Source organism: Quercus suber, unplaced genomic scaffold (genome assembly GCF_002906115.3).
Source record: "Quercus suber isolate HL8 unplaced genomic scaffold, Cork oak 2.0 scaffold_511, whole genome shotgun sequence".
Classification (NCBI taxonomy): domain Eukaryota; kingdom Viridiplantae; phylum Streptophyta; class Magnoliopsida; order Fagales; family Fagaceae; genus Quercus; species Quercus suber.
This window is the reverse complement of record NW_027069960.1, coordinates 86-25,065: the sequence shown is the minus strand read 5'-3', so window position 1 is coordinate 25,065 and position 24,980 is coordinate 86. Positions and strand designations below refer to the sequence as shown.

The 24,980-nt window shown below is 32.2% G+C and overlaps 1 protein-coding gene across 1 annotated transcript; it reads left to right on the top strand.

Moving 5' to 3' along the window:
• Positions 1–12,452: 12,452 nt before the first annotated feature.
• On the top strand, positions 12,453–24,410 carry LOC111985501 (uncharacterized; the record flags this gene model as incomplete). Its single annotated transcript, XM_065763514.1, is given in 15 exon segments — positions 12,453–12,788; positions 14,065–14,392; positions 14,657–14,845; positions 14,947–15,030; positions 15,713–15,772; positions 15,970–16,014; positions 18,496–18,695; positions 20,363–20,836; positions 21,347–21,473; positions 21,566–21,763; positions 22,045–22,134; positions 22,789–22,851; positions 23,228–23,302; positions 23,423–23,473; positions 24,331–24,410. Coding segments are annotated over 14 exon segments (2,045 nt in total), but the record flags the coding sequence as incomplete, so codon positions are not given.
• Between the last annotated feature and the right edge of the window lie 570 nt (positions 24,411–24,980).

The window sequence follows — 24,980 nt, the reverse complement described above, 5'->3', positions numbered from 1 at the left end:
TAAATTTTAATTGATATGATTGAATAATAATCATAACTTCTCTTTCTTCTTTGGTTTCGTTACATAACTTATCACGGCAACAATTAAATTGATGACAAACCAACCAACACCTAAAATTCCACACCTTGAAAACTCCAAAAATACAGAAGTTACCGTCAACGACTCAAACTCCATGGACCATATATTATATATCCAGACATGACCCAACCCACACGTATTAGTGTATAACGCAACACCCTCTTTCCCCTCTCTCTCTCTCTCTCTCTCTCTCTCTCTCTTTGTGGGGGGTTTTAGAGTTTGGTTTCAATGGCTTGGCCAAATCCTCTGTACTATTTGTTGCCTTTCAATACCAAGAGATCCAACCTTTATTACCTCACCATGGTCACTTTGCTTTGCTTTGTATCTTTCCTCTGCGGCACACGCACCTTCTTCATGCCCCGCGTCACTTGCTTCCCCCAACAACTCACCATCGCCGCCGCAGACGACGGCCTCGACTTCTCGACACACCACCAGGCCGATGACACGCTCATACACGGCGGTGCTATCGGTGCTCCACCTAGCTCCATGCGACGCCGTATTCTCGAAAAACACGCCATGCGTAGACGTTAAGGCAAGGTCTTTGACCTTGACCCCTTCATCGTTCTGGGATGTTTTGAAGGATTGAGATTTGAGAACCAGAACAGAATCTAGGACCAAGGGCAAGGAAGAAGCTGACCCAACTTGCCTTAATGTTTTGTTTTTCCAGTTATCGTCATTCTCTTCTCTGTCGCCGGCTTGTGCTGACAGGCCTTTATTATATTAACTATTTGAGGTCATTGGGTGGCATGACCGAGGCACATTCTTGTAATTTACATATTGAAATAGTGATTACTACTTAGGAAAAATTTTACTTTATATTATTATATTAATTTTATTGGTAGCCCATTTTCACAATTTTTTTTTTTTTTTTTTTTTGCTTTCACGCGTTTAGGGAACAAAATTTATTGTACATGAAAAAATACTATTCATACACTATTTTAATACTGTTTATGTACTGTTTATGAGACCCACAATCATTTTATTTAAAAAAAATATATTAAAAATAAGTCTCACAACACTATTTATATATTTAAAAATTATTTTATTACAATATTTTCAGTAACAATAAATTGTAGTTTCGTTATTGTAGTACTCAAACGAAACTTAGTATGTTTTTTTTTATTTTTCCTATTACCTTTTAATTAAAAATTTACTCCAACACCATCATTAATTGCCGCAGTACTGCCAACAATCACACCCACACCCACAGAAAAATTGCACTCCTACTCTACAACCTGCTTAATTGAGGGACTACAATGCAAGTAATAGGAGGAAAGCATGAAAAGGCAGAAGGTTGTAGGTCTAGCAATTGACAGCACCTACGTGTTGAGCATCTTCATCACTTTGGCACTCCTATCTCACACACAGTTTGTATTGATGTTTATTGGTTGCCTATAAACCCTGAAGAACTTTCACTGGGCTTTAAATGCATTAGAAACGTCAGAGATGTAGGAATGATTGTTATGGGACAAGCTGATGACCTCTAACTGCCTCTGCTTAGTTGGGCTTGGCCCACTTGATGTATTCCAACTCCAAGTTTCCAACAAATAGCCGTTCAAAAACAGAAGCAACCATTAACATATCTTCTCTTCAAAAATAATAAAAACCAAGGGAAAAAGGTAGAAAGTTCGCATATTTTTCTCGTTTGATAAAAGAAGACAATCCGGTCTTATTTCTTTGAGGAGAAAACGTATTTAGAGTTTGTTTGGCATTAGTCTTAGTTTTTAGCTTTTATGCACAGTTTTTTAAATCCTCACTTTTTTATGGCTTTTCTCACTTTTTCAAATTTTTTCAAGATATAAGTATATTTTAGCACATTTCAGCAAAAAAATTTTAGCAAAAAACTAGATTAGTTGTTCTCAAATGGGCACTTAATGTTTCAGAACAATCTTGTTGTAAACACAAATTTTCAAGCATCAAATAATTAAAATAGTTTTGCAAATGAAATTTGTATTTATGAATGAGTAGGTACAATTTTTTGTATTTAGATTCTATTGCAATAAAATAAATCTCTTATTCAATTTCCTTGAAAAATCTTTGATTCAAGAATTATGTCAATGTAGTCTTGATTCGAATACAATTGTCCTCCACATTGATTGGAAGATGTATTAAAAGGTCTTTGCAATGGAACTGTGATTAATATCTGGTTGTACGCTCGTTAGAGACTTCTTGTTCTTCGTGTTCTTTGCGTATTCTTTGAATGTTCTTCGTCCTCAAAGGTTAGTGGGGAAAGTTCTTCGGGGTTTTAGAGCTTAAATATGATAAAACTTTGAAGGATTAGAGTCCTTGGAGTTTTTGGAGCTCTTGGAACTTGATTCCAACAAAACTTGAAGACTATGAATGAATGTTCTTCATATTCGAAAATCTTGATGTAGAAGTTCTTCAAAGTTTTGAATATTGATCTGACATAGCTTTCAAGGTATAAATTTTTGAAGTTCCTAGAGATTTTGGAACTTTATTCCAGAAGAACTGTAAAACTTAGAGGGATGAACATTTTTTATATTTGAAGATAATGTAAAAGTTTTTAGAAGTTTTGAAGCTTGAATTTGACAGAGTTTTGATACTTCTGAATATTCTCCTACAATACTGGTAATAGCCTTTATTTATAGGAGTCTTAAGAAGGTTAATGACACATTGTTGGTTTTGATTGGCGACATGTGTCATGATTTGAATGGAGATAGTTTAATTTATATATATACATATATATATATATATATATATATTGGGGAAGCTTTAAGTCTTGTTTTTTAAGGGACACGTCACATCATTTAATTATCTAAAGTGTCTTCATTTTAAGTAAAACTAGTGTATAACCGTATAACCCTATGCATATGCATGGGTACAATTAGAAATAATCACAATTACATGGTTCAAATTATATATGGTATTAGCTTACACGTTTTTTAAACTATACATTTTTAAAACATGTTGTAAAGACACGTTTTGTGGCCCAAGCCCAAAAATATAAGGAATATTGGTCTAGTGAGCCCAATACAATAGATTTGTATAGAGTAGGTCAAAGAACTACACCCTAATGAGCTTAACAACGGCTAGTATGGACTTGTAGGATGATCAAGCGAGAATCGTACACATAGGACTGAATAAATTCACTGTCCGAGGAGGCAAATCTTATTATACATCAATAAAACTAATTACAAGTGCAACTTCGATTGCTACAGTATCCTCCCTCTCTCTTTTGGTCCCCATTCCTTCAGAGGTCTCTCACATTATATATCTCCTCCCTGGTGATCTTAGCCCTCAAATTGTCAATTGCCCAAGCCATTGCTCGAGTACCCATCCCATCAAACACCCATTTTGGCTCTCTGTGAGTTGCGGTAGTCAAGGAAGCACTGTTTAAGAGTCTTCTCTACATAAATGCGGCCAGAAAAGTAGCTACAATGCATTTAATGCAGGGGTAGCAGCTTTTCCTTAGGTATTTTTGGGTTGTTTTCCTTCTCGTGTGGTCATGAGGCACGCTTCTAACACTGGAGCTCTCATGGAGGTCATTTTCGCCGTTGGAATGCATATCTGAGCTATACTTGTCATGGCCGAGGAGGAATTTCTCCTTGGACTGCCTTCTGCCCCTTCTTTATTCATGAGATTCTAAACTGGAATCTCTCATAACTAATTGTCCCTCCTTGGACATGCCGATGTCCTCGGACAATACCTAAGGCCCAATATATAATTTTGGACCCTTATCCCTACACATGTAATGGTTTCTCATTTTATATATATATATATATATATTATTTAGAATTTAATTGAATTTAGATTCTTCGATTTTTGCATCCAATAATTCACTTGTAACAAAAATTAGATGAACACGTGGCATCAATTAGACTCCAATTGGATTTGGACTCTTTGATTTTTACATTCAACTAGTATGTAATCCATGCAAACACATAGATGCATTTAAAATTAAACACAATTTTTATTATAAAATTATAAATAGTTAGTCAAATTATTATAAATAAAAAAGCATATAACACATGCATACGTATGGATACATTTAAAATAAAACAAAATTTTTATCATAAAAATATAAATAATCAGTTAAATGATTTTTTTTAAGTAAATGTAATTAGTTACATATTAAAATTCTTATCTAAATTTAATACTACTTGTGATCATTTTTTCCTAATTTTTAATAAGATAGAACATGTGGTAATCTTTGTTGTGTGATGATTTTTATTAAATATACGTGATTTTTTTTTTTAATTTTAATTTTATAGTTCATTAATATTAGATTCTTAGTATTTTGCACTTATTAACTTGCTTGACACAGAGATTAAAAAACTTAAGTGAATACATGGCTTAAACTTAAGTGGATAATTATGATGTGGTCCCCACATAAATTTAGACGCATGATGCAAAATTGGATACTTATTTCAAATTCTAATTGAACTCTCTCTCTCAGTTTTGCCTACTAATATATGTATAGATAACTCACTTTGCATAAAAATTAAAAATTAGATTGGACAAGTGGAAAATTGAGAATCTAATTGAATTTTTTGTTAACTTTGGCTTAATATATATATATATAGAAATGGAAATATTTAATTAGATTGCACATGTCACTTTAAATTAAAAATATCAATGCATTTACATGTGATTGACTCTTGAATATTCTTTGCAATTTTTATTCAGTGACACTTTGTAATCTCCATTGGTCTTTGAATATAGTAATACCCATTGAACAACACATGGTATTTTGTACTTGGGCTTTTCAAATGTACTACGTAAACTTGGTAATATGATGCGGAAATTTGTGATTAGTTAAAAATTTCACTCTCTAGAGTTGCATTACAATCACAACTTATTAATTACATTTTTTTAAAGAGAAATACTAAAATAGGTTTTAGAAAAATAAGGGGTAGATTTTTAAAAAACATAGTTTGGCAACAAACTTAGTTACTCAATAAATTTTTATTAGATGTGAACGTTGACAAATCTACCATTAAATTATATTTTCTTCTTATATCATCTATGTTTGCAAAATTTCCAAAAGATCAAAGACTAATAACTATGTCATTAATCAAATATTTAAATTTTAAGTTTCTGTACTCTAAGATTATGTATAAAAAAATAAGTTTATAGATCGAATAGTAGATAAAATCTAATTAGTAAGAAATTTTACACATATGTTAAGGACATAAAAAAGCATGTAATTCAACGGTTTGATTTCTAAAATATGTAAACAAGTTACTTTTTTTAAGTGGAAGTTGTAGTTTTAGGTTACAATCAAGTTTGAAACCAAACTTTGTTTATTTTTAAAATACTTTGATTAATTATTTTTTTTTTTAAATATTGATCTTAGAAAATAGGCAAAGAAAAAAAAACCTCTATAAATAGTATGACTTAATCTCAAGTAACGATTTGAAAATTTTAAACCTTTACTCTACATAAACATTTTTTAAAAAGAAAACAATTGTCGTATGATTTAGCTCTATAGCTCTCAAGTCTTTTAAGTCTTAAGTCTTAAGTCTTAACACCAATCCATTAAACTTGAGGGCCTTAGACGTAATGTTTTACAAATTCCATAAGATTTTTCCAGCCTTAAATAGTTTGTGAAGATAAGTATACCGTAAGCACCAATAATGACCACTTTATGATTATATAAAATTTGACCGTATCCTTATCTGTCACAGTCAAAGACCGGTCTTGTGCCCATATTCAGCAAGTGGACAAAAAAGGTTGGCGGAAATGAAACTTTCGTATAATATTAATATCCCTCCACTTGGTCAATTAAATGTGGCATTAATTCTTAAATCTAATATATTAATATGATGAGTTCCATGACAGAAGCACTTGACGATACAATTTGGAATTTTAGGGATGGATACTCACTGATTCTAGCATCTTTTTGTGATGTCTCAGATATTATATAATTTATATTTATATTAGAGTTCAATCTCTATTAGCTAATAGCTTTGTCAAAAAATTTGTAGTCCAATTAACTAATACTTCTTAGTGTCAATTTGGATAGTGCATTTTTCCCGTTTTAGTGCGACTACATTTTTTTAAGTTGGTCCAGAGACACTGTTTAAGGGACTTGTAAATACAAAAAAATGCAAATCTAAATTTAAAATTAGGTCTCGTAGTACTATTCATATATTTAAAAATTATTTTGATACAGTATTTTTAGTTTTTAGTTTTCAATTTTTAATAATAAGTAGTATCTAAACAGAACATTAATGTTTTTAAATTTCTGACTAGCCAGAAGTGGCAATGGTAGTTGGTACCTGTATGAAAGGAGGGGCTGCATTTTGTTGTCTGCTAGCTATTTCTCTCATTTTTAGATCAATCATCCATGTCCATTGTCCACACAAAAGTTGGACTTTTGGCATGGGTGATTGGGTGATTTATTTTGCAAGTACCCATCAGCTAGCGGCTAGCCTGAGCCGGCCAAGAGGAAATGTTAAATGTCATCTACTTTTTTGGCTTATTCTCAAGGAAAAATGAAAAAATAGAAAAGAAAAAAAACTGTTATTCTTGTTGTGGGTTAATTGTCAAAGTCTTGCTATAAACTTTTTTTTTTTTTTTTTTTTTTTAAGATTGTAAATATAAGATTTGTTGTGATCAAAGAAACATTACTTTCGCCTTAGTCCAAAACTGACACCAACGTTACTTTTGCCTTAGTTCAAAAATTGAACCATTTTTATTATGTAACAAACAACAAACTATATTAATAATTAGAAAAAATATTCTGAAAGATATTGCATCCCTACTTGTTAGACTTTTTGTAATTGTCATATTCTAAGAGTCCAATATTTACCAATAAATAGCTGACTTATTGCTGTTTATGCTTTCGATTTCCAACTAAACTACCCAACTTTAAAAATCTCCAATTAGAATTTAGTTGTTCCAGTGTTTAATCATAGGTTTGTTCTTTTTCGTGAGTAGGAAATTTATGTAAACATTGTATATCTCTCTCTTTTATAATTGATAACAATTTTTTTGTTAGTGGCAGGAGCTTCTTATCTCTACAATATGTTCGACTTTTACGTCGAACACATACTTACATTGACCAATAAGATACAAATAATATAACTACATATTTGAACATTTTTTTAAAGAGATAATTACAACATACTGCAGATTTCGCAGCTCGAACCTTTTTCCCCCTAAACCCACAAACACTTTGTGCGTGAGGAGATGCCAATTCAGCTACAAAACATTTGGCACTATATATTTGAACTTAATTGAATATTTTAATGAGTTGTATCTAAATTTTACCTTACGCTAATCCTAAAGTGTTGTGGTGGGTTCAAATCTAATTTGGTTGACTTTTCTATAATAAATTTGTTAATTATAGGAGGCTCTGGTGAAGCAAAGTACATTATGGGTTATCGGGAGGGCGTTCTCAAGAGAAGGTACCTTAAAGGATTAGAAAGTGTGTACTTGAGAGGGTCAAAAAGTGTGTACCTAAGAGTGTCAAATGGAGTCCTTCGCCTAATGCTCCTCGGCCAAGTCAGAAAGTGTACCTATGAGTAGGAGTGGCAAAATTTGACATGACCTACAACCTTGACATGACTAACCTGTTTATAAACAGGTCATGTGTTAAGACTAAATGAGTTCAAGTTATATTCGGGTCAACACGGTTGATTCATTTAATAAATATGTTTTGTTCGTGTTCAACATATGAATTTGTTTGACCTGTTTAGCTTATAAAGGTATTAACTTTTATTTATTTATTATTTTGTTATTATTGCTTAATTTATGATTATAAGTGTATTTTAATTTTAGATATATAAAAATTAATAACAGGTTATTCAGGTCATGCATGACCTAATAATAAAAAAAAAAAAAGCTATTAAATGGGTCATTTGTATTGACTTTTATATGACTTGTTAATTAACCGGGTTAATTAAATGTGTTGTGTTATGTTGACCTATTTAATAAACATGCCGAGTTAGGGTTGAAGATTCTTGACACGTTTATTAAATAGGTTGAATTTGGGTCAACCCATATAATTGAATACTCATGGCTCAACATGACATGAACCCGATCCTCAAGCACAAATTGCCACCCTTACCTGTGAGGGTCTGAGATAGTACTCCAAAAAGTTTCCTTGGCCAAATGGAGTGCTCGGCTTAATATTCCTCAGCCAAGTTAGAGAGTGTACGTGTGAGGTTTTGAGAGATTATTGTGTTGAATTTTAATAGAGTAATGCAAAAGAGACAATAAAAATTAATATGTTGATTTTTTTAATGATTGTATTGAGTTCTTAATAGAGTAATGCAAAAGACACAATAAAAATTATTTTTAATGAATTACAAATACCAATAAGTTGTCAAAGTTGAGTTGAATTGTTAAATAAAAATATTGAAAAAATTAAAGACAAAAAAATAATAAATAATAAATTAAAGTATTCTAAGTAATAATAATGAAAGTTCACTTAACACCAATAATTAATCTTAGTAACAATAATTAATAACTTTATTATATATAGTAAGAGACAATAGATGATCTCCAATATGTATTTTTTATTTTTTATTTTGAGAAAGATCTTTTTTTTTTTTTTTTTTTTTTGAGAAAGTATTTTGAGAAAGATCTCCAATATGTAACCTTAACAACAATAATTGACATCTTTGTTATATTAAGAAACAATTTGCCCATTGGACTTATAATTTATACTTTATTATCTTCCTAGTACTATGGACTTTGTGACAAGGAAAATCACGTGTATTGCAAGATTCATTTATAGTTCAAGATTCATCTTTTAAGAGGACTTGTATTAACTTGAAAATTCTTCATTTGGATCATGGGTTACGAGAAAATATCTTAACTTATCATCCTAATGATCAAGATGAAATTAAAAAAAAAAAAAATTATTTACACAAAGATCATTATTAACTTCTTAAACATGAATTTGAATGACGCTCTAGAAAAAATTTATAGAAACGCTACCATATATATATATATATATATCACTCATTTTATTTATTTTGAGTGCAAGATTCATATGTTTTCATTGTACTCTTCTTTGAAAATTACATGTAAGGATGTTCTTAAAAAAAAAAAAAAAACATGTAAAGAAATTTGCACATAGGCTGCGAAAATAGGTCAAAGGCCACAAAGTCTGCGGGATGATACTTTTAAGTCATAAGCCATAAGTGGAATTACTTTGTCATTTGACCGTTCTCTACTTAATTTTAAGAAAAAAATAATTAAAAAAGCAATTATTTGGAAGGTTAAGGAATAATCCCATTAAGGCATTAGCCTCTTTAGCTTGGTTCGGTATTTTTCTCCTCTCGTTTCGTTTATGAGAAAAGTTAATGGATACCTAGAGAATATTAATTTATTTATTTTTAAATAAAAAGATAATTAATTTTTTTGATAAGTTTTTATATTTCTCATAATAATAGTATTAAAATTTTTTAAATGATCTATTAACAAATGTCTGAAGACACATGTTAATAGGACTAAATGATTATTTGTTTATCCATAAATTTTTAAAGTTTTTTTTTTTAAAATTTAGATACAATATTACTTTTATCTGGCAGATAAACAACCAAACCAACCATTTATCCAACCTTTCTCAATATTACTTTTATAACAAATAAACCACCAAAACCAAGCGTTTATCCAACTTTTATCTCTTTTGTATTTTGTAGTAGAAGAAACAATAGAGGTTGTAGAGCATCTATGATTCAAGGAGGAAATGCAATATTAAAAAATCTCTTTATCTATAATTAGGATACCCCTTGGTTGCTTTCTATTTTTATTTTATTTTTATTTAAAGAAAGCTTTCTAATCTTTTTGGTTAGGTGAGTTTGGATACTCAAAGCTATAACCTACAAGATAGGAAAAAAATCATATCCATATAGTACTGCTAGGGCCTTTGGGGCTAGGGGGGGTACCCCACATGGTCCTATTGCCCTACAACGTCAATGATGTTAGCCATAAAACTTTAATCTTCATCCAACTCTTTGTGGGCCCTTCATCTCTACAACACGGTAGAAAAAAGGGCACATTTTTGGTCCCCTCATCTCATCATACCACATCATACCACCCCCTCACAAATTTAAAAAAAAAAAAAAAAAATCATAAATAAAATCATAAAGAGCATGAAAAAAAAAAAAGGGAAAGAAAGAAAACTCTTTCATTATTCTTTGACCGTAGACCAATCATAAAAAAGAAAATTTCTGAAAAGAATTCAGTACGAACACGTGGCATTGACTAACAGAAAAGGCCATCCCTCTCTATCTTTTTGCCAAGTGTCAAAATCAGAGGCCGTGTATACCTAGAAACGGGGTGCAAATATTAACACCCAAAGAAGTTCCTCACCGTTTCGTGCATTTCGAAGAGCGGCGCAAGGCACGCCCTGAGTATCAGGGAAAAAGCCGATCTTAAAGAAACGTTTTAAAAATATCCAAATCTCGTAAATTCATGATTCTGTTTTTTCTTTTTTGTGCAAAGAAGATTTTGTTTTTGTTTTTGTTTTTGTTTTTGTTTTTTTACTTTGCGGCTTTGTGCAACTTGAAAAATCTAATTTGAGTTATGACCATATAACTAGATGGTTGCATTTAATGGAAAATGTAAGGTACAGTGTGTTTATGGTTTGAGTTCTGAAGTAATTAATTGAGAGTAATATCTTTTATGATATCTTATATTTGTGGTTTAAATTTTATATATTTTATTCTTGCTATTTATTTACTAAAAAAAACCTTAAATTATAAAAAATGTTTTTTTCAAAGTCACTTAAGTTGGATGAATCACCATGGAATGAATTATATGTGTATATATATATATATCCTATCATATTTTTTAAAAATAAATACAATAATCGTTTACCATTTTCAAAAAAATATTATTTAATACATTGTTATTTTTTTTAGGCTTTCAATACATTGTTATTGAAATAAAAATTATTATATTTTGAAATTAACATTATTTACATATATATATATATGTTTATAAATAATTTATGTATCTATATCTTATGCAATTATATAAATTTATAGAAACGTTTTTATTAAATTCTTATAATATTGACATGTAAGCTTTTCAAGAACATAATGGTTTCCCATGTTATCTTCTTAATGTGTTTTTCAATTTGGTTTTTGGAATTATAAATAACTAGTTGCTAATTATTGAAAAATACAATAAATTTTAGGCAAAAATGCAATTTTCACTATAAACTTTGCTCAAAACTCATTTTAATCCTTTAAGTTTGAAATTGGTTATTTTAGTTTAATAACTTTATCTCAAAATCATTATAGTCATTTAATTTTGAAAATGATCATTTTAGTCGAGTAACTTTACTCGAAAATCATTTTAATCCTATTAGTTGGTAGTTTTGAGTGATTTTTAGACAAAGTTACTGAACTAAGTGAGTCTTTAAATGATTAAAATGATTTTTGCGCAAAATTAATGGACTAAAATGACCAACTTCAAACTTTAAGGACCAAAATAATTTTTGAACAAAGTTTCTAGACTAAAGTGATTAATTTTAAACTTAAAGGACCAAAATTATTTTCGACCAAATTTGTAGGTGTAAATTTTATTTTTGATATTATATTAAAATATGCCCTAAGAATTTTTAAAAAAGCTGTAACATGGTTAAATTATAACTTTTTTAAAAAGAGATAACATATACAATTAGTCAAAGTTTTATTTTATTTATTAAAACTTATTAATTAAATATATAATCTATATAAATATTTTTTAATTAAAATTTCAGTACATTACATGAATTAGAAACTACATAATTCAAATTTTCAAATAAACAAAACAAATAAGATATATCATTATATGTACTTTAGTTATATGACTTATTTAAAAGATAAATTATTTATTTATGAAATAAAACCCACAAAGAAAATAATTTTCAAATAGTTAGATAAGACATTAAAAAAAGAGTAAAATGCAAAACTGACCTTCTAAATTTCATCATATTTTCATTTCGGTCATTTAACTTTGCTTTTGTTCATTACAGTCCTCTAACTTTCAAGTTTATTCAATTAAGGCATTTTCATCAATTTTTGTTATATGCTATGGCTAATTTTTCAATTTTATAAAATTTTCATCAAAATTTTTAAATTAAAAAATTTAATTAGTGATTGAAAAATATTTTTTAGATTTAAAATAAATTTTTTTTAACAAAAGTTAACGTAAATGCCTTAATTAAATAAATTTGAAATTTAGAAGACTGAAATGAATAAAAACAAAGTTATAGAACTGAAATAAAATCTAAAAAATATTAGAAAATCAATTTTACATTTTAGCCTTTAAAAAAAAAACACTTTGTCCAAATAAGGAAAAAAAAAAACACATTAGCTTAAAAAAAGAAAAAAGAAAAGAAGAAAGAGGCATTGGATGCTTATGTAGGAAAATGTAGTTATGTGAACATAAAAACACGAACACAACACAACAAAACAAAGAAAAAACTGACCGTCCTCTCCTCTCTCTTTCCTTTCTTATATTTTTGCAGTTTCGACTTATACGCTGAGAGACAGACTAGAGGGGTCCTATTTCTCTCTCTCTCTCACACACACACATTTTCTCGAACATATTAAATACATTATTTCTTCTTTGGAAAAACTTCCATTATTAATTAAGCTAATTAATTTATTTTTATCACAAATCCTTCTTCTCTCTCTCTTTGAGGACCTTTTACAGAAACAGAGCTCTGCTATGGCCGCCTAAACTTTCTTCTTCTTCTTCTTCTTTTCTCTGTGTCTGTGTGATTATCGGTTATTTGAAAGGTGAGTTTGGTCTCATTTCTGTTTTTTCTTTACTGATAGCTCTTTTTTTATTTTTTATTTTTATTTTTTTTATGTGTTTCATTCAATTTTGTGATGTTCAACCTCCTTTTTCTTTGGTGCTGTGCTGTGCTGTGTTTGAAATGATAATTAATGCTTGTGGGTTAGATTGATTCTGTGGTTAAAAGTTGTTGAATTGATTTGGTTATGAAATTCATGTCTGATAGGTGGTGAAATTTGTAGGTTTATTTATTTATTTATTTTTGGGGTTTGCCCTTTTGATTTTTCTGAGCTTGGTGTAACTGTCAGAGTTGGATGAAAGGAAATTAACTGATCGAAAAATAAACTTAGTTTAATCTTTTTTTCAAAAAGCTGTTGAATTGGTTTACAAGCTTGCATCTTTATTAATAGCTTAATCAGAAGCTTTTGAGGAAACTCTTTCTAAATACGCATGTGTCTGTATCTATGTATATATACTCACACAAACACTAACTTATGGAGTTGAACTAGAAGGAATTGTGCACACGGTTAGGTTTTTTTATGGACAATTTCACTTATACAAACAACATAGACTTTGTCCAAAATCTTTGGGAGCAGGAAAAATATTTATTGGTGAGTTACACTTACACATCCCGGAATCAATCTCTCCAGGTAAGGTTGCCTACCATTACCAATCACCTATATCGAACTCACTCCACAAAAGTGAGAGCTTTGTGCACTGGCTACAACATTTTATTGGTGACTTACCCATGCACCTACTGTGTTTGGATCCCACACCTCCGTGCCTACCGGTTACACAATCTAAATCTGCAAGAAACAAGTATTTTCGTCCATTTGCCAATGAAATCACAATCTAAACCTGTATTGGGAATTTCTGGGAAGGTTTAAAAAAAGAAAAAAGAAAAAAGAAAGTGTTTCTTTAGCAGTTCTAAAGTGTCTTCATGAGTAAAATCATGAATTACCTTTCATTTCTATGCTCTATGCTGTCTTAAAATAAAGGGTCAATTTAATAATTGCTTGAGAATTTCAGTCTTGCGAAAATCTCTTCTCAGAGTTGTTACCACTGTTGTTTGTTGCTGGGCAAACTATTTGGCTAGTGGCTTCTAGTTCTGGGGGTCAGATTAATATCTTGAATATCAAAGCAAGCTTTGTATTTTTGCAAATATTACTTTTTCATTTAGCTAGTGATTTTTTTTTTTTTAATTTTTAATTTTTATTTTTTATAAGTAATCTAGCTAGTGATTTTGTGTGTCTCAGACTTGGATTATTGTGTTTGTAGGTGGAGGGAAATCTTTAGGATGACTAATAGTGAAGAGACAGGTAGTCCGGGTTGGGGTGCTTCATTCTTCATGCAGACAAGGGAAGATGTTGCAAGAGCTGTTGCTGCGGCAGCTGCTGCTGCCACTGCTTCTCGTTCGCCTCGGCCATCTGTGGTGTTTTCATCAAAAGATGATACTGGGGGTAGCCCAATTGAAAAACTGCAGCGTCAATTCACAAGAGTGCTAAAAGGATTCTCACAGCCTCCTGCAGTGAAAAGTGCAAATTACAATCCGGAAGTTCTGACTAGTCAGAAGCGGCAATGGGCAAGCTGTCAGCTACAATACTTGGTATGCTATTTTGTTTCAGTGGACTCCTCCAAATTCTCCATGGAGGAAGTTCAACAGGCTGTCACTGAAGTGTTTTCCAAGTTTGAGTCTATATAGTTATTCCATCCTGCTTGTTATTTAATTATAGCAGTATGATGACTGATAAAGGCCATTGTTGGTGTTTGCTTTATGTGCTTTGTATCCTTTAATCATCAGACATGTACTATTAAAAATGAAAAACTGTCTGCAGTGTTTCTGTAACATCTCTCCTATTCAAGCGTGCAGGATCATAGGTCTTTAAAGGAGCCAACAAGGCTTTTTGAGAGCATGGTAGTTGTTGGGCTTCATCCTAACTGTGATATTCAAGCACTTCATAGACAATACATTGCCAGAAAGTCTGAAGGTTCTGGAAGATTGCGAAGCGCACTAAGTTCTCAGAATCAATCACGTGTAGAACCAAACATTGAACCTCAGGTTGGGCATTATTCTTGAGAAATATTGAATTCATTTACATTTGGATCTTTGTTTAAGAATTTGATATGATATATACATATATACTTTTTTTCTGTTTTCAGGTCTTATTTGTTTACCCTCCAGAAAAGCAGCTGCCTCTTAAATACAAAGATCTTCTTTCATTTTGCTTCCCTGGAGGCCTGGAGGTTGGGTGTATGCTCGATGGGTCTATTTATTGAATGATCAGTTTGTGTATTTGAAAGTTAGGAACTATGTTTTTTATTTGCTTATGACTTCTAGTTATTTAGCTGTTAAGGATTCATAAAATGTAGCTACGGGTGAAGTTTATTTAGTTGCCATCTTACTGACACAACAAAAATCCTCTTGTGAGTTGTGAATCCATTCAGTTGCCATCTTACTGACCCTCGTAGGCAAGTGTTACCTCCACCCTTTACTAAGGAGCAGTTCTTGGTCTTAGTTCCAGCCATGGGAGTGATGGACTTTTTGGTGGGGGGGGGGGGGAGGTTCTAGCCTATTTTTTCTCTTTGATATAAAACCTGAAAATGAAAAAGGGGTTGTGTATTATTGTCAACAACAAGAAAATATTGTCTTCAACTGTGGTGACTAGTACACTCACACAGTTTTTGTAAGAGTAGAATTTTGGTACAACTGAAACTTCATGTGGGCATGTTTCTTGATGTTTTTAAGAAGTTAAATATCTATATGTCTTTGTACTTAACTGGTTTGATGTTTGAGAGTTTAGTCACTGATTTTGTTTCTTTGTTCATGTATTTTAGTACTCAAAAAGTATATTTTCTTTTTGTTTGTTCATAGAGTAGTGTGAGCTTTTACATGGTGTTTCTAAAACTTGGAGATATGTGATTTCAGGTTCATGCTATTGATAGAACTCCTTCCATGAGTGAGTTGAATGAAATTCTTCTTGGGCAGGTACTTTACTATATGATGTGACAGCTTACCATCATGAGAATTCCTTAATCTTCAGCTAGTTCAAGTTATTTTCTTGTTCCTTTTAATAATTTATATTTACCAAGTTTAATGTTTTTTCCTTACAATTTTGTAGTCTTAATAGCTTCCATTATAACTGAGGAGAAGTTTGATCCTCTATTTCATTGCTTATACTACAGGAACACTTCAAACAAAGTGACCTCTCCTTTGTATTCCGGTTACAGGTAAGATACGGAATGTTATGCCACTTTGTTTTCATCTTCTTGTATGTGTATTGTTTGCCTTTCCATAACAAGAATTCTATTACTCCGTTACCTTATGAAACCTGTTGTTTGACCTGTAAATTTCTGCTTGTTCTTGGGATGAGACAGGTTTCTAGCTACTTCAAATAACGATACTGATCTTGATGTATGGGGCGTTTTAATTCTATGGTTTAGAATTCTGCCTGGATAGCAATATTTTTCTGTAGTTGTAGAATATATATATATATATATATATATTTTTCCCATTGTGCAGTCATCAAGTGTGGTTTTTTGATGATTATTAAACTTGATTGCTCTTTAAGTTACTTTTTAGTATAGCTTATACAATTATGAGCACATTAGTTGGTAATTCAAACAATAGCAGTTTTGTCCATCTTCAATTACTGCATTGATGGTGAACCCCAATTGAGTGCTAAACCCCGTCCCTTTGTCACATACCCATACATACTCTATTTTAGTGCTAAAACTTCAAAATCTGTTTGTTTTGACATGCATCACACTTATTAGTTGTTTACAATCAACCAAAAACTTTGGCCAGTATTGTCCATAATTTCTCAAAGAATTACCCAATTAATGAGTATGTTTTTTAAGAACTGATCAATCTAATGAGTATTGCCAAAGGCCTTGTAGCTTAATTGGCACCCCCCCCCCCCCATGTACAAAGTGCTTAGGGGTCTAGGGGGGGAAAGGGTTCGAGCTGTGGGGTTAGCAGCATTTTGTAATTATTTCTGCAAAAAAAAAAAAAAAAAAAAAAATCTAATGAGTATTGAATGTAGATGAGTTCTGAAACCCCTCTGAAGGTTCCGAAGGAGCTGTAGCCCAATTTGGAGAAAAGGGTGTTATCATCTGAGGAGCCATCAATTCAGTAGAGAATATTTGAGTTCAAATTAATCTTTTATGCCAAGATCATGTGTGCTCCAATTAAGTGGACCAGGTTGCAATCCCCACAGGTTTTGAGATTCTGCCCCAGATTTCCTAGGTGTAACAACCTGCTAGATTCACCAAATGTTATTTATAAGTAAATAAATTTCATTAAAAATTTGCATGTAATCCTACTACATGGGTTGTATACAACGGAAGAGCTATAAATGGGAAAACAAAAAAAATTAATACTTAAAATCGATCTATCTTGGAGCTCTAAAAAATTTGAAGAAGAAGATGAGCTAGCAGCTGACTTCCAATCATACCCCACCTCCAAAAACTACTGATATCTAATTTCCTTCAGAAGTGCATGGATTCCTTTCTCCCCAAATGCTCCACTTTGAACATAAAGGAATTGCTGGAATGCCCTTTCCAACATACCATAGTTCAATCATTGAGCTTGGCGTAGTCCACTCAACCTAAACTTGCAGAGAACAAGAGTCTATAATTCCCAAGCAACATTACAATTTAGAAACATATGATTGACAGACTCCTCCATTTGACTTACACATGCAACACCAATCAGTAATAATTATGCCCAGCTTTCTTAAATTATCAGTTGTTATGAATACCCTTAACACTGGTCCAATTAATTAAGAAAAACACTCTTGGTAGAGCTCTGACTTTCCATATTCTTCTACATGAAAATGGGCTATCACCCCTCACCCCCTAGGCCTTGTACCAACTTTTGACTAGAAAATCATGGCTTTCAAAAGGGAAAAACCACCTTGTTGTCTCCCTCTTCAAAACTCTAATAGCTTATACATCATCCAAGAATTGAGCCATAGATTTTTATTCCCAAGCTTGTACCACTCTAAGAAATAAAGGGTTCCAATAAATACAGTCATATGACTTCCATGTAATCTGTCACCATTGCATCTCTATTCCTAGCAATTATGAATAACTCAGGATACCTATCCTTAAATGTTGTATCACCACACCAAAGATAATACCGAAAACGAGTTCCGGTTCTATCTCGTACCTCAAACCAAACAAATCTAGCAAATCTGGCCTATCTGTTTCTGATTTTTTCTTGGGCGCATTCCATAAGGACCCCCAACAGTATCTGAACACCAGCCTCCCCAAGAAATTCCATATTTGATGCTAGAGTCAGAGACACAGAATTCAAGTGTTGGCTGATATTTTGGGAAATAACTATTAATTTACTAAGGAAGTATGTTTGAAGTTTCTCATTTTGTAATGAATTGGTATATTGAGTTATGTCATTTAAAGATTGTTTGGAGTTGTATTTTATGCCCAAGGAGGAAGAATTCCTTGAAGACAAGCAAGAACCGAGACAATTATGTACTGTTAGTTTTTAGTTTTTATTACCTCTGGTAGGGGTATGCATTTAAATACTTGCTGTATTTGCTGCTTATGTGGCTTATTTGAGCTATAATCTCTGTTTTACTTTAATAGATTTAGATTGTTTGCATGACATGTTTTTCTATTTTCCTTCCAGTTTAATTATGTGATCCATTTCTTTTTTAACTAACGCATACCTGTGCATTTTTTTAATAGGTTGCTGATGATTCAACAATGTATGGATGCTGTGTGTTAGTTGAAGAACTTGTACAAAAGCCCTTTGGATTGCTTTCCATGATTTCAGATAAACAACCTTCTTGCCCACCTTTAAGTCGTCATATATTAACCACAAAGAGATGTTATTGCATTCTCTCGAGGCTTCCCTTCTTCGAATTGCATTTTGGTGTACTGAATAGGTGTGTTTATATACCTATTTGATCAACTTACTTTTGGTTTAAAAATTGCAGTAATAAATATAAAACATATATAAAATATGCATGTACCTAAGGAAGTTTAGCAAATGGATTGAAAAAAGAAAAAGCTGGATTAGCACATGTTGCTGATTGGAAGGTGGAACCACATGTGATATTGATATGAGGCAATGTAGAAAAAAATGGGGAATTTGTCCACTTGTGGTTGTGGTGGGTTAAAGTTTAGGAGGAATCCTGGAAATAGGATTTAGAGTTGTTGAAGAAAGGGTTATAGGGTTGTGTTAGGAATTAAGATGTGAGCTGATGAGTTAATTGATGGCTATTTGGTTGAAGAAAGTATGTAGGGTTTAGGGTTTTGATAGGTAAAAGAAGGGTTTGATTTGGGGTTGAAAGGAAGAAGAAAAGAGAGGCTTTTTTATGGTGTTCAGAGGTTGTATGAACTGTGCCCATGAACAGTTATCTCTACTCTTTACCTATCAAAAAAAAAAAAAAAAAATACAGTACTGCAAGAGAAGAAGAGGACAAGAGAGAACAAAAAGGGGAGAAAAGGACACACAAAGTCTAACATGCCTCTGTGCTCAAAACAATCAATAATTTTATATTTAACTCCTCCTTTGAGCACAAATATATATATAAGGACCTTTTCTTGTACTAGTGGTCCTAGTTTCACTAATAAACAAAAAACCTAACAAAAGACAAAATTGGGCTCAAAGAAAATAAAATTTGAGATACTTAAAATCTCTTAGAAAATTCTTGATTCTATACTATCAAAATACCCTTAATTCATGGGAATAGTAGACCATAACTAATAAAAGAAAAACTCAAATAAATTATAAAAAAAAAAAAAAAATCTCTAAAAGACTCATACATAAACTGTTAAAAATACATGATTTTTACTTCAATTGGACTTCACGTGTGGACCCCATAAAATAATTATTAAATAGGCAAATTTGCAAAGTAATAACAATTCAATCTTCCATTTCTGCATCAGGAGACTTTAAACAGTACATGTTTCCTGAAACTGAGATATAGTTTTGCAGGTGAAATGACATGGTTTGACCTCTTTGTGAGGAGAATATTAAACAGTTCCCCCCCACCCCCCCCCCCCCCTTCCCCTCCTAGTGGCCCTTGCACTTTGGAGAGACTATCATAAGCAACAAAACTTTATTAGGAGCTTCCAAGAATAGGGCATAACCCAAGTACACATGAAGCATACCAATGGAGACCACTCTAAGAGAAAGGAAAAAGGATAAGGAAATAATACAATTTATATTCTGAAGCATCTATCCTAGATTATACCTGAGGCTAGTCTAAGAGGATAAATTGAAACTGAGAATTCTTTTTACATTTTACTCCAGACTGTTGGCTTTGAAAGCCCTCCTATTCCTCTCTGATAATTTTATTCTATATTAAACAAGAAGGCTTCCAAGATGCCAACTGTAAATAACCCAGAAGAAACCAAAGAGCATTATATGCTCCTCCATCTTATCACTATGAAATGGGGAAAGGAGAAATTTGGTTAATATTCATGCTTTGATGGAGTAGATTTTACTTGATTTAGTACTTCCACTTTACTAATCAATGCCAACAATATACTCTTATTTTTCATGTGAACATTGCTCATCTTGACATTTCTTGCTATTTTCCTGTAGCATCTTCACAGAAGAAAGGTTGGAACGGCTAACAAAAGATATTGGTCTTCTAAATCCAGAGTCCCATGAGGATTGTAGGGAGGAAGAAAATTTAGAAGAAAATTCAGATGATGTAATACAGAATCACAGAGTGGAGGACATGCTGCATGGAACAGCAGAAATTTCTGAATTAAGTTTAAGAGAGTCTAAACTTGAAAGAGTTACAGATGATGCAAATCATGAAGAGCATGAAATGCTTGAGGGAGACTTTTGCTTGTTGAAGAAAGGTGTCAATGATAATGTTGTTGTTCCTATAGATCTAGATTCTGAGATGGTATCAGCGAAAAGAGAATCTAGCACTGCAAACCCTGAAGATTGTGATATCTATGTGGATGATTGCTCAGCAAACAAGCAAGTGGTAGAAAGGCGTTTGCCAAATGCTGTCCTGCCACTCCTGCGGTATTATCAGTATGAAAGCTCTGAATCTTCCTCTAGGTATATCTCTATCATTCGGTATATTATGTTATAGGAACAATATCATATTCAGGGTATGTGCTTTGTTCCTTTAAGGGGGACTACAAACTGCAGGAAGCTATGCTTTTTTATTTTTTTCTTTTAATATCTTTACCTTCCCTCCATGATCCTTTGATTTTTTTTTTTTTAATAAATTGGCTGAAGGGTACTGGTAGATTTACAAGTAACGTGAAAAAAATTATCTGATGTTAAGGTGAATGGAGGACATGTAAATGCCTTGTTTTATAGAGTTGCTTGCCTATTTCATGACAAATGTAGGTAATAAAAATGCTGTTATATGTGTGTAAACCATTTTAATGATAGTGAATACAAATTTTGAAGTGCTTATCAAAAAAAAAAAAAAAAAAAAATTTTGAAGTGATGTTCCATGATTGTATGCCATGTGTATGCCTTAATAATAAAAAAGCAGTCATATGATTGTGAGCTGCTTATATATGCCATATATGTATATATAAATATTGTTTAATGCAGTTTTCAGGGTTCTCCTAGTGAAGATAGAAATTTTAGAAGTGATGCTGACGATACTGAGACGGAAGAGGCGTCTTTCTCTGGCCAGGAATATCCCAGTGACCTTGTTGATATTCTTGAATGGGCTAAGGTTCAAACAAGTCATCTTTTTTAAATAGGTCCATTTAAATATTTTTAAGCTGTCTGCTTAAAAATATTTACGAATTTTCCCTGGTTTTCCAGGCAAACAACCATGGGCCATTACAGATCATATGTGAATATTACCGGTTACATTGCCCTGCCAGGGGTTCAACACTTAGGTTTCATCCTTTGGAGCACCTGCATCCTTTGGAATATAATAGACCAGATGAAACAGTTTTACATATTGCTGGCTCAACTATTAATTTGAGATCATGCAGTACGAGTCTAGAGTTTGCTGAGGTAGATTCTGATGAAAACTTTGTGTGTTTGATCTATTTCCTCTTTTGAAATAAAATTATTTCAATTATATATATAACTTTGTAGGATCAGTTGAATTAACCTAACCTTTTTCTGGTGTGGTGATTTTTAGCTAAACTTTTTTCTATAGCAATATTTTTGTTTACTTTCTTTCCACCAGCCTAGGGAAAAAGAGGACCCCCCTTGGGGGGGTGTTAAATATATTACATGTTATTGTAGGCATGATAGGTCATATGAATCTTATTGTCGTCTATTCTTATCAGGCACACGGTGCACTCTTGGTGGAGGAGGAAGCGTCTGCATTATCAGTATGGGCTATTGCATGCATATGTGGCTCCTTACGACTTGAGAATGTAAGTTGATGCCCAGCTATGTATTTTATTATTAGTGCTCCCTGCTACTGATTGCTGTTGATTTTTATTGGTGTTTATGAACTAATATATTTGAACTTTTGCTGGATGATAGTTTTTAGTGTTGTTCATAGCTTGGCGAGTAGTTGCGTCCTGCTCATCTTTTAAACTTATATCTGGAATTGTTCATCACTGTTCTATATATATATATGGATAATAGGTGCAATGTTACCCATCAGGGTGCAATCTAGTGGTTGGAGGCTTGAGAAGAGTTGTAGACCCAGATATCCTGTGGTCGATCCCTACTAGGAGTTCCCCTAGATTACTTGATGCGTGGTTCTAGCGGGTGGATTTGTGTATCTGTGGTTTAGTCCCTAGGGGTGGGTCCAAGGGGCCTTCCCTTGGTGAGGTTCCATGTCATAAAGAAAAAGGTGTAATGTTAATATGAATCGTTGAACATTGAAGTCTTCTGTATACAATTCTAGTCTCTGTTACAATGTTTTCTCAATGTGGCTAATATCCTGTATCTTTAATATTGATTTGTGAGGATCAGTGTAAAATGGTGGTTTCTTCCAGTATCTCAAATTGAATCTATAGTAATTAGAATGTATACATGATGGCTGAAGCATAGGTATTGATTTTCTTTGCACTATGCAGGTCTTAACATTGTTTGCAGCAGCTCTGCTGGAGAAGCAGATTGTGGTTGTTTGTTCCAATCTGGTATGTAATTTGCCTCATGTCATGTTTATAATCTCATGAAGATGTATAGTCTCCACCACATTATTTTGTTTGCTGAGAAATGCAATATTGTTAGTTTAGTCCCACTTTCAAAAAATCTAGGATGTTTATGGGCTGCATATTTATTCATGATGATTATCCTATAACGGTTGAGCTTGGGCAGTTTTCAGAATATACAGGTTTAAAATGTTGCATTTGTGATGTTTTCTTTGACATGTCATCTTTAATGTATTTCATTGCAAAACCCTTTGAGATTATATTTGAATCATTTAGATTTTCATTTGTTTTTATTAGTTTTAAAAAATGCAGCAGAACCTTTGGTGATTATATTGGATTTTTGAAATTCTTTGATGTACAGGGAATCTTATCTGCTTCAGTTTTGTCCATTATCCCTCTAATCCGCCCCTACCAGTGGCAAAGCTTGCTAATGCCGGTATAGGTTTCTTGTGACCTTTGAACATTTTCAAGCGAACTGTAATTTTTAGGATTATTTTAACACTTTTTTTTCTATTAAACTATTCTTTGTGTCTTAATCGTGTGCATCAAAATCCAGGTTTTACCAAATGACATGCTGGACTTTTTGGATGCACCTGTCCCTTACATTGTAAGTGTTCATTAGTTACACTGTAATGTGTCTTATTATACTTAACTTCTTAGAATAATATTAGGAATGGGTTTTTAGACTATAAATGTGCAAGTTTGGTTGTTTTTATTCAGCGTTTCCTTTGTACAATTGCATGCTGCATACTTGATATGGTGAGGAGAACTTAGATCTAGTGTAGGAGAAGGGTTTAAGAGGAAATTCCAACTGCAAACAAGATTAAGGCAAAGAAATAGATAATAGGATTGAAGTTGGAACAATCAAATATCAATTGCTAGTCTCAAAGAGCTCAAGAAAAACATAAGTCTGTAATTTTTATGAATTAGATAAGAAGAAGCTGCCTACAATGACACAAAAGGGGCTATTTATAATAGCCTTATTAACCCTAGAATCCTAGGCCTCTATCTTACATATAACAATTAAATCCTAACCATCCAACTTTATTAAAAGTCCCATGCTAGTCGCATGACCTTTTAAAACTTTTTATTCTTTATCATCTAGCTTAGCTGAGATGTTCATCTAGTATAATTCCTGTATACCTGATGTCTGTTGTTTTTCCTAATAAAACTTTTTATTACTTTCAAAAAAAAAAAAAATGGTAAAGACATAATAATAAATAAAACATAACATAGAGTGATAAAAGACTAGTCTTATAATAACTATGGGCTAGACAAATAAACTATTGGGCCTTCTTTGTTTTGGGCTTAGATGCTCCTGCATCTATATTGTTGGGAAATTTCAGGGTCCTTATGATGGAGATAAATCCAAATGTGTCTTCCAGCCATTATATTAGACATAATTTTTTAGTTAGTACTACTGCTGACATCTGATTGATTCCTATAAGTAATTTTCATCTACAGGTTGGTGTAAAGAACAAAACCAATGAAGTTCAATCAAAGTTGACAAATGTCATTCTACTTGATGTCAACAAGAATCAGGTGTGTAATTTTTTTTCTTTTTCAGAAATTTGATTTGGTTAGATTGATGCTTTTCAAGTTTCTTGTCTTTCTTTTCTGTTTTATTTTTTCCAAAGAATATTGTGGTTGAACAAGGCAGATGATTTATAGAAGATTATAAATATTTTTCTGTTCATTGTTGTCTTTTGTTTCTTTTAAATGATAGGCACTTGTTGCTTGTCAAGCAACTTCAAGGTTCAGATAATTCCTCCTTGGAGGGGGAGAAGAGAAGAAGAAATTATCTGAACCTTGAAGTTGCTTGACAAGCAACTTCAAGGTAGGATGGTGACAAATCACCTAAAAAAAAAGATAATTTCTCCTTGGATGGTTTTACCATAAGATAACAACCTGCTTATGATATGCGTTGGGCAAGATTTGGATAGCATCCTTTCCTTGGGCTTTGAGTTTTGAGGCCCTTGGATCCTGGAGTATGTTCTTTAGTATTTATGGGCATGGAGAGACTTTATTCTGGTTTTCAGTTTAAAAATTATCTGAAATGGTTTGATGCATGAGTGCTCATGGAACCTGATGCAAGGAAAAAGGCACTGTAATAT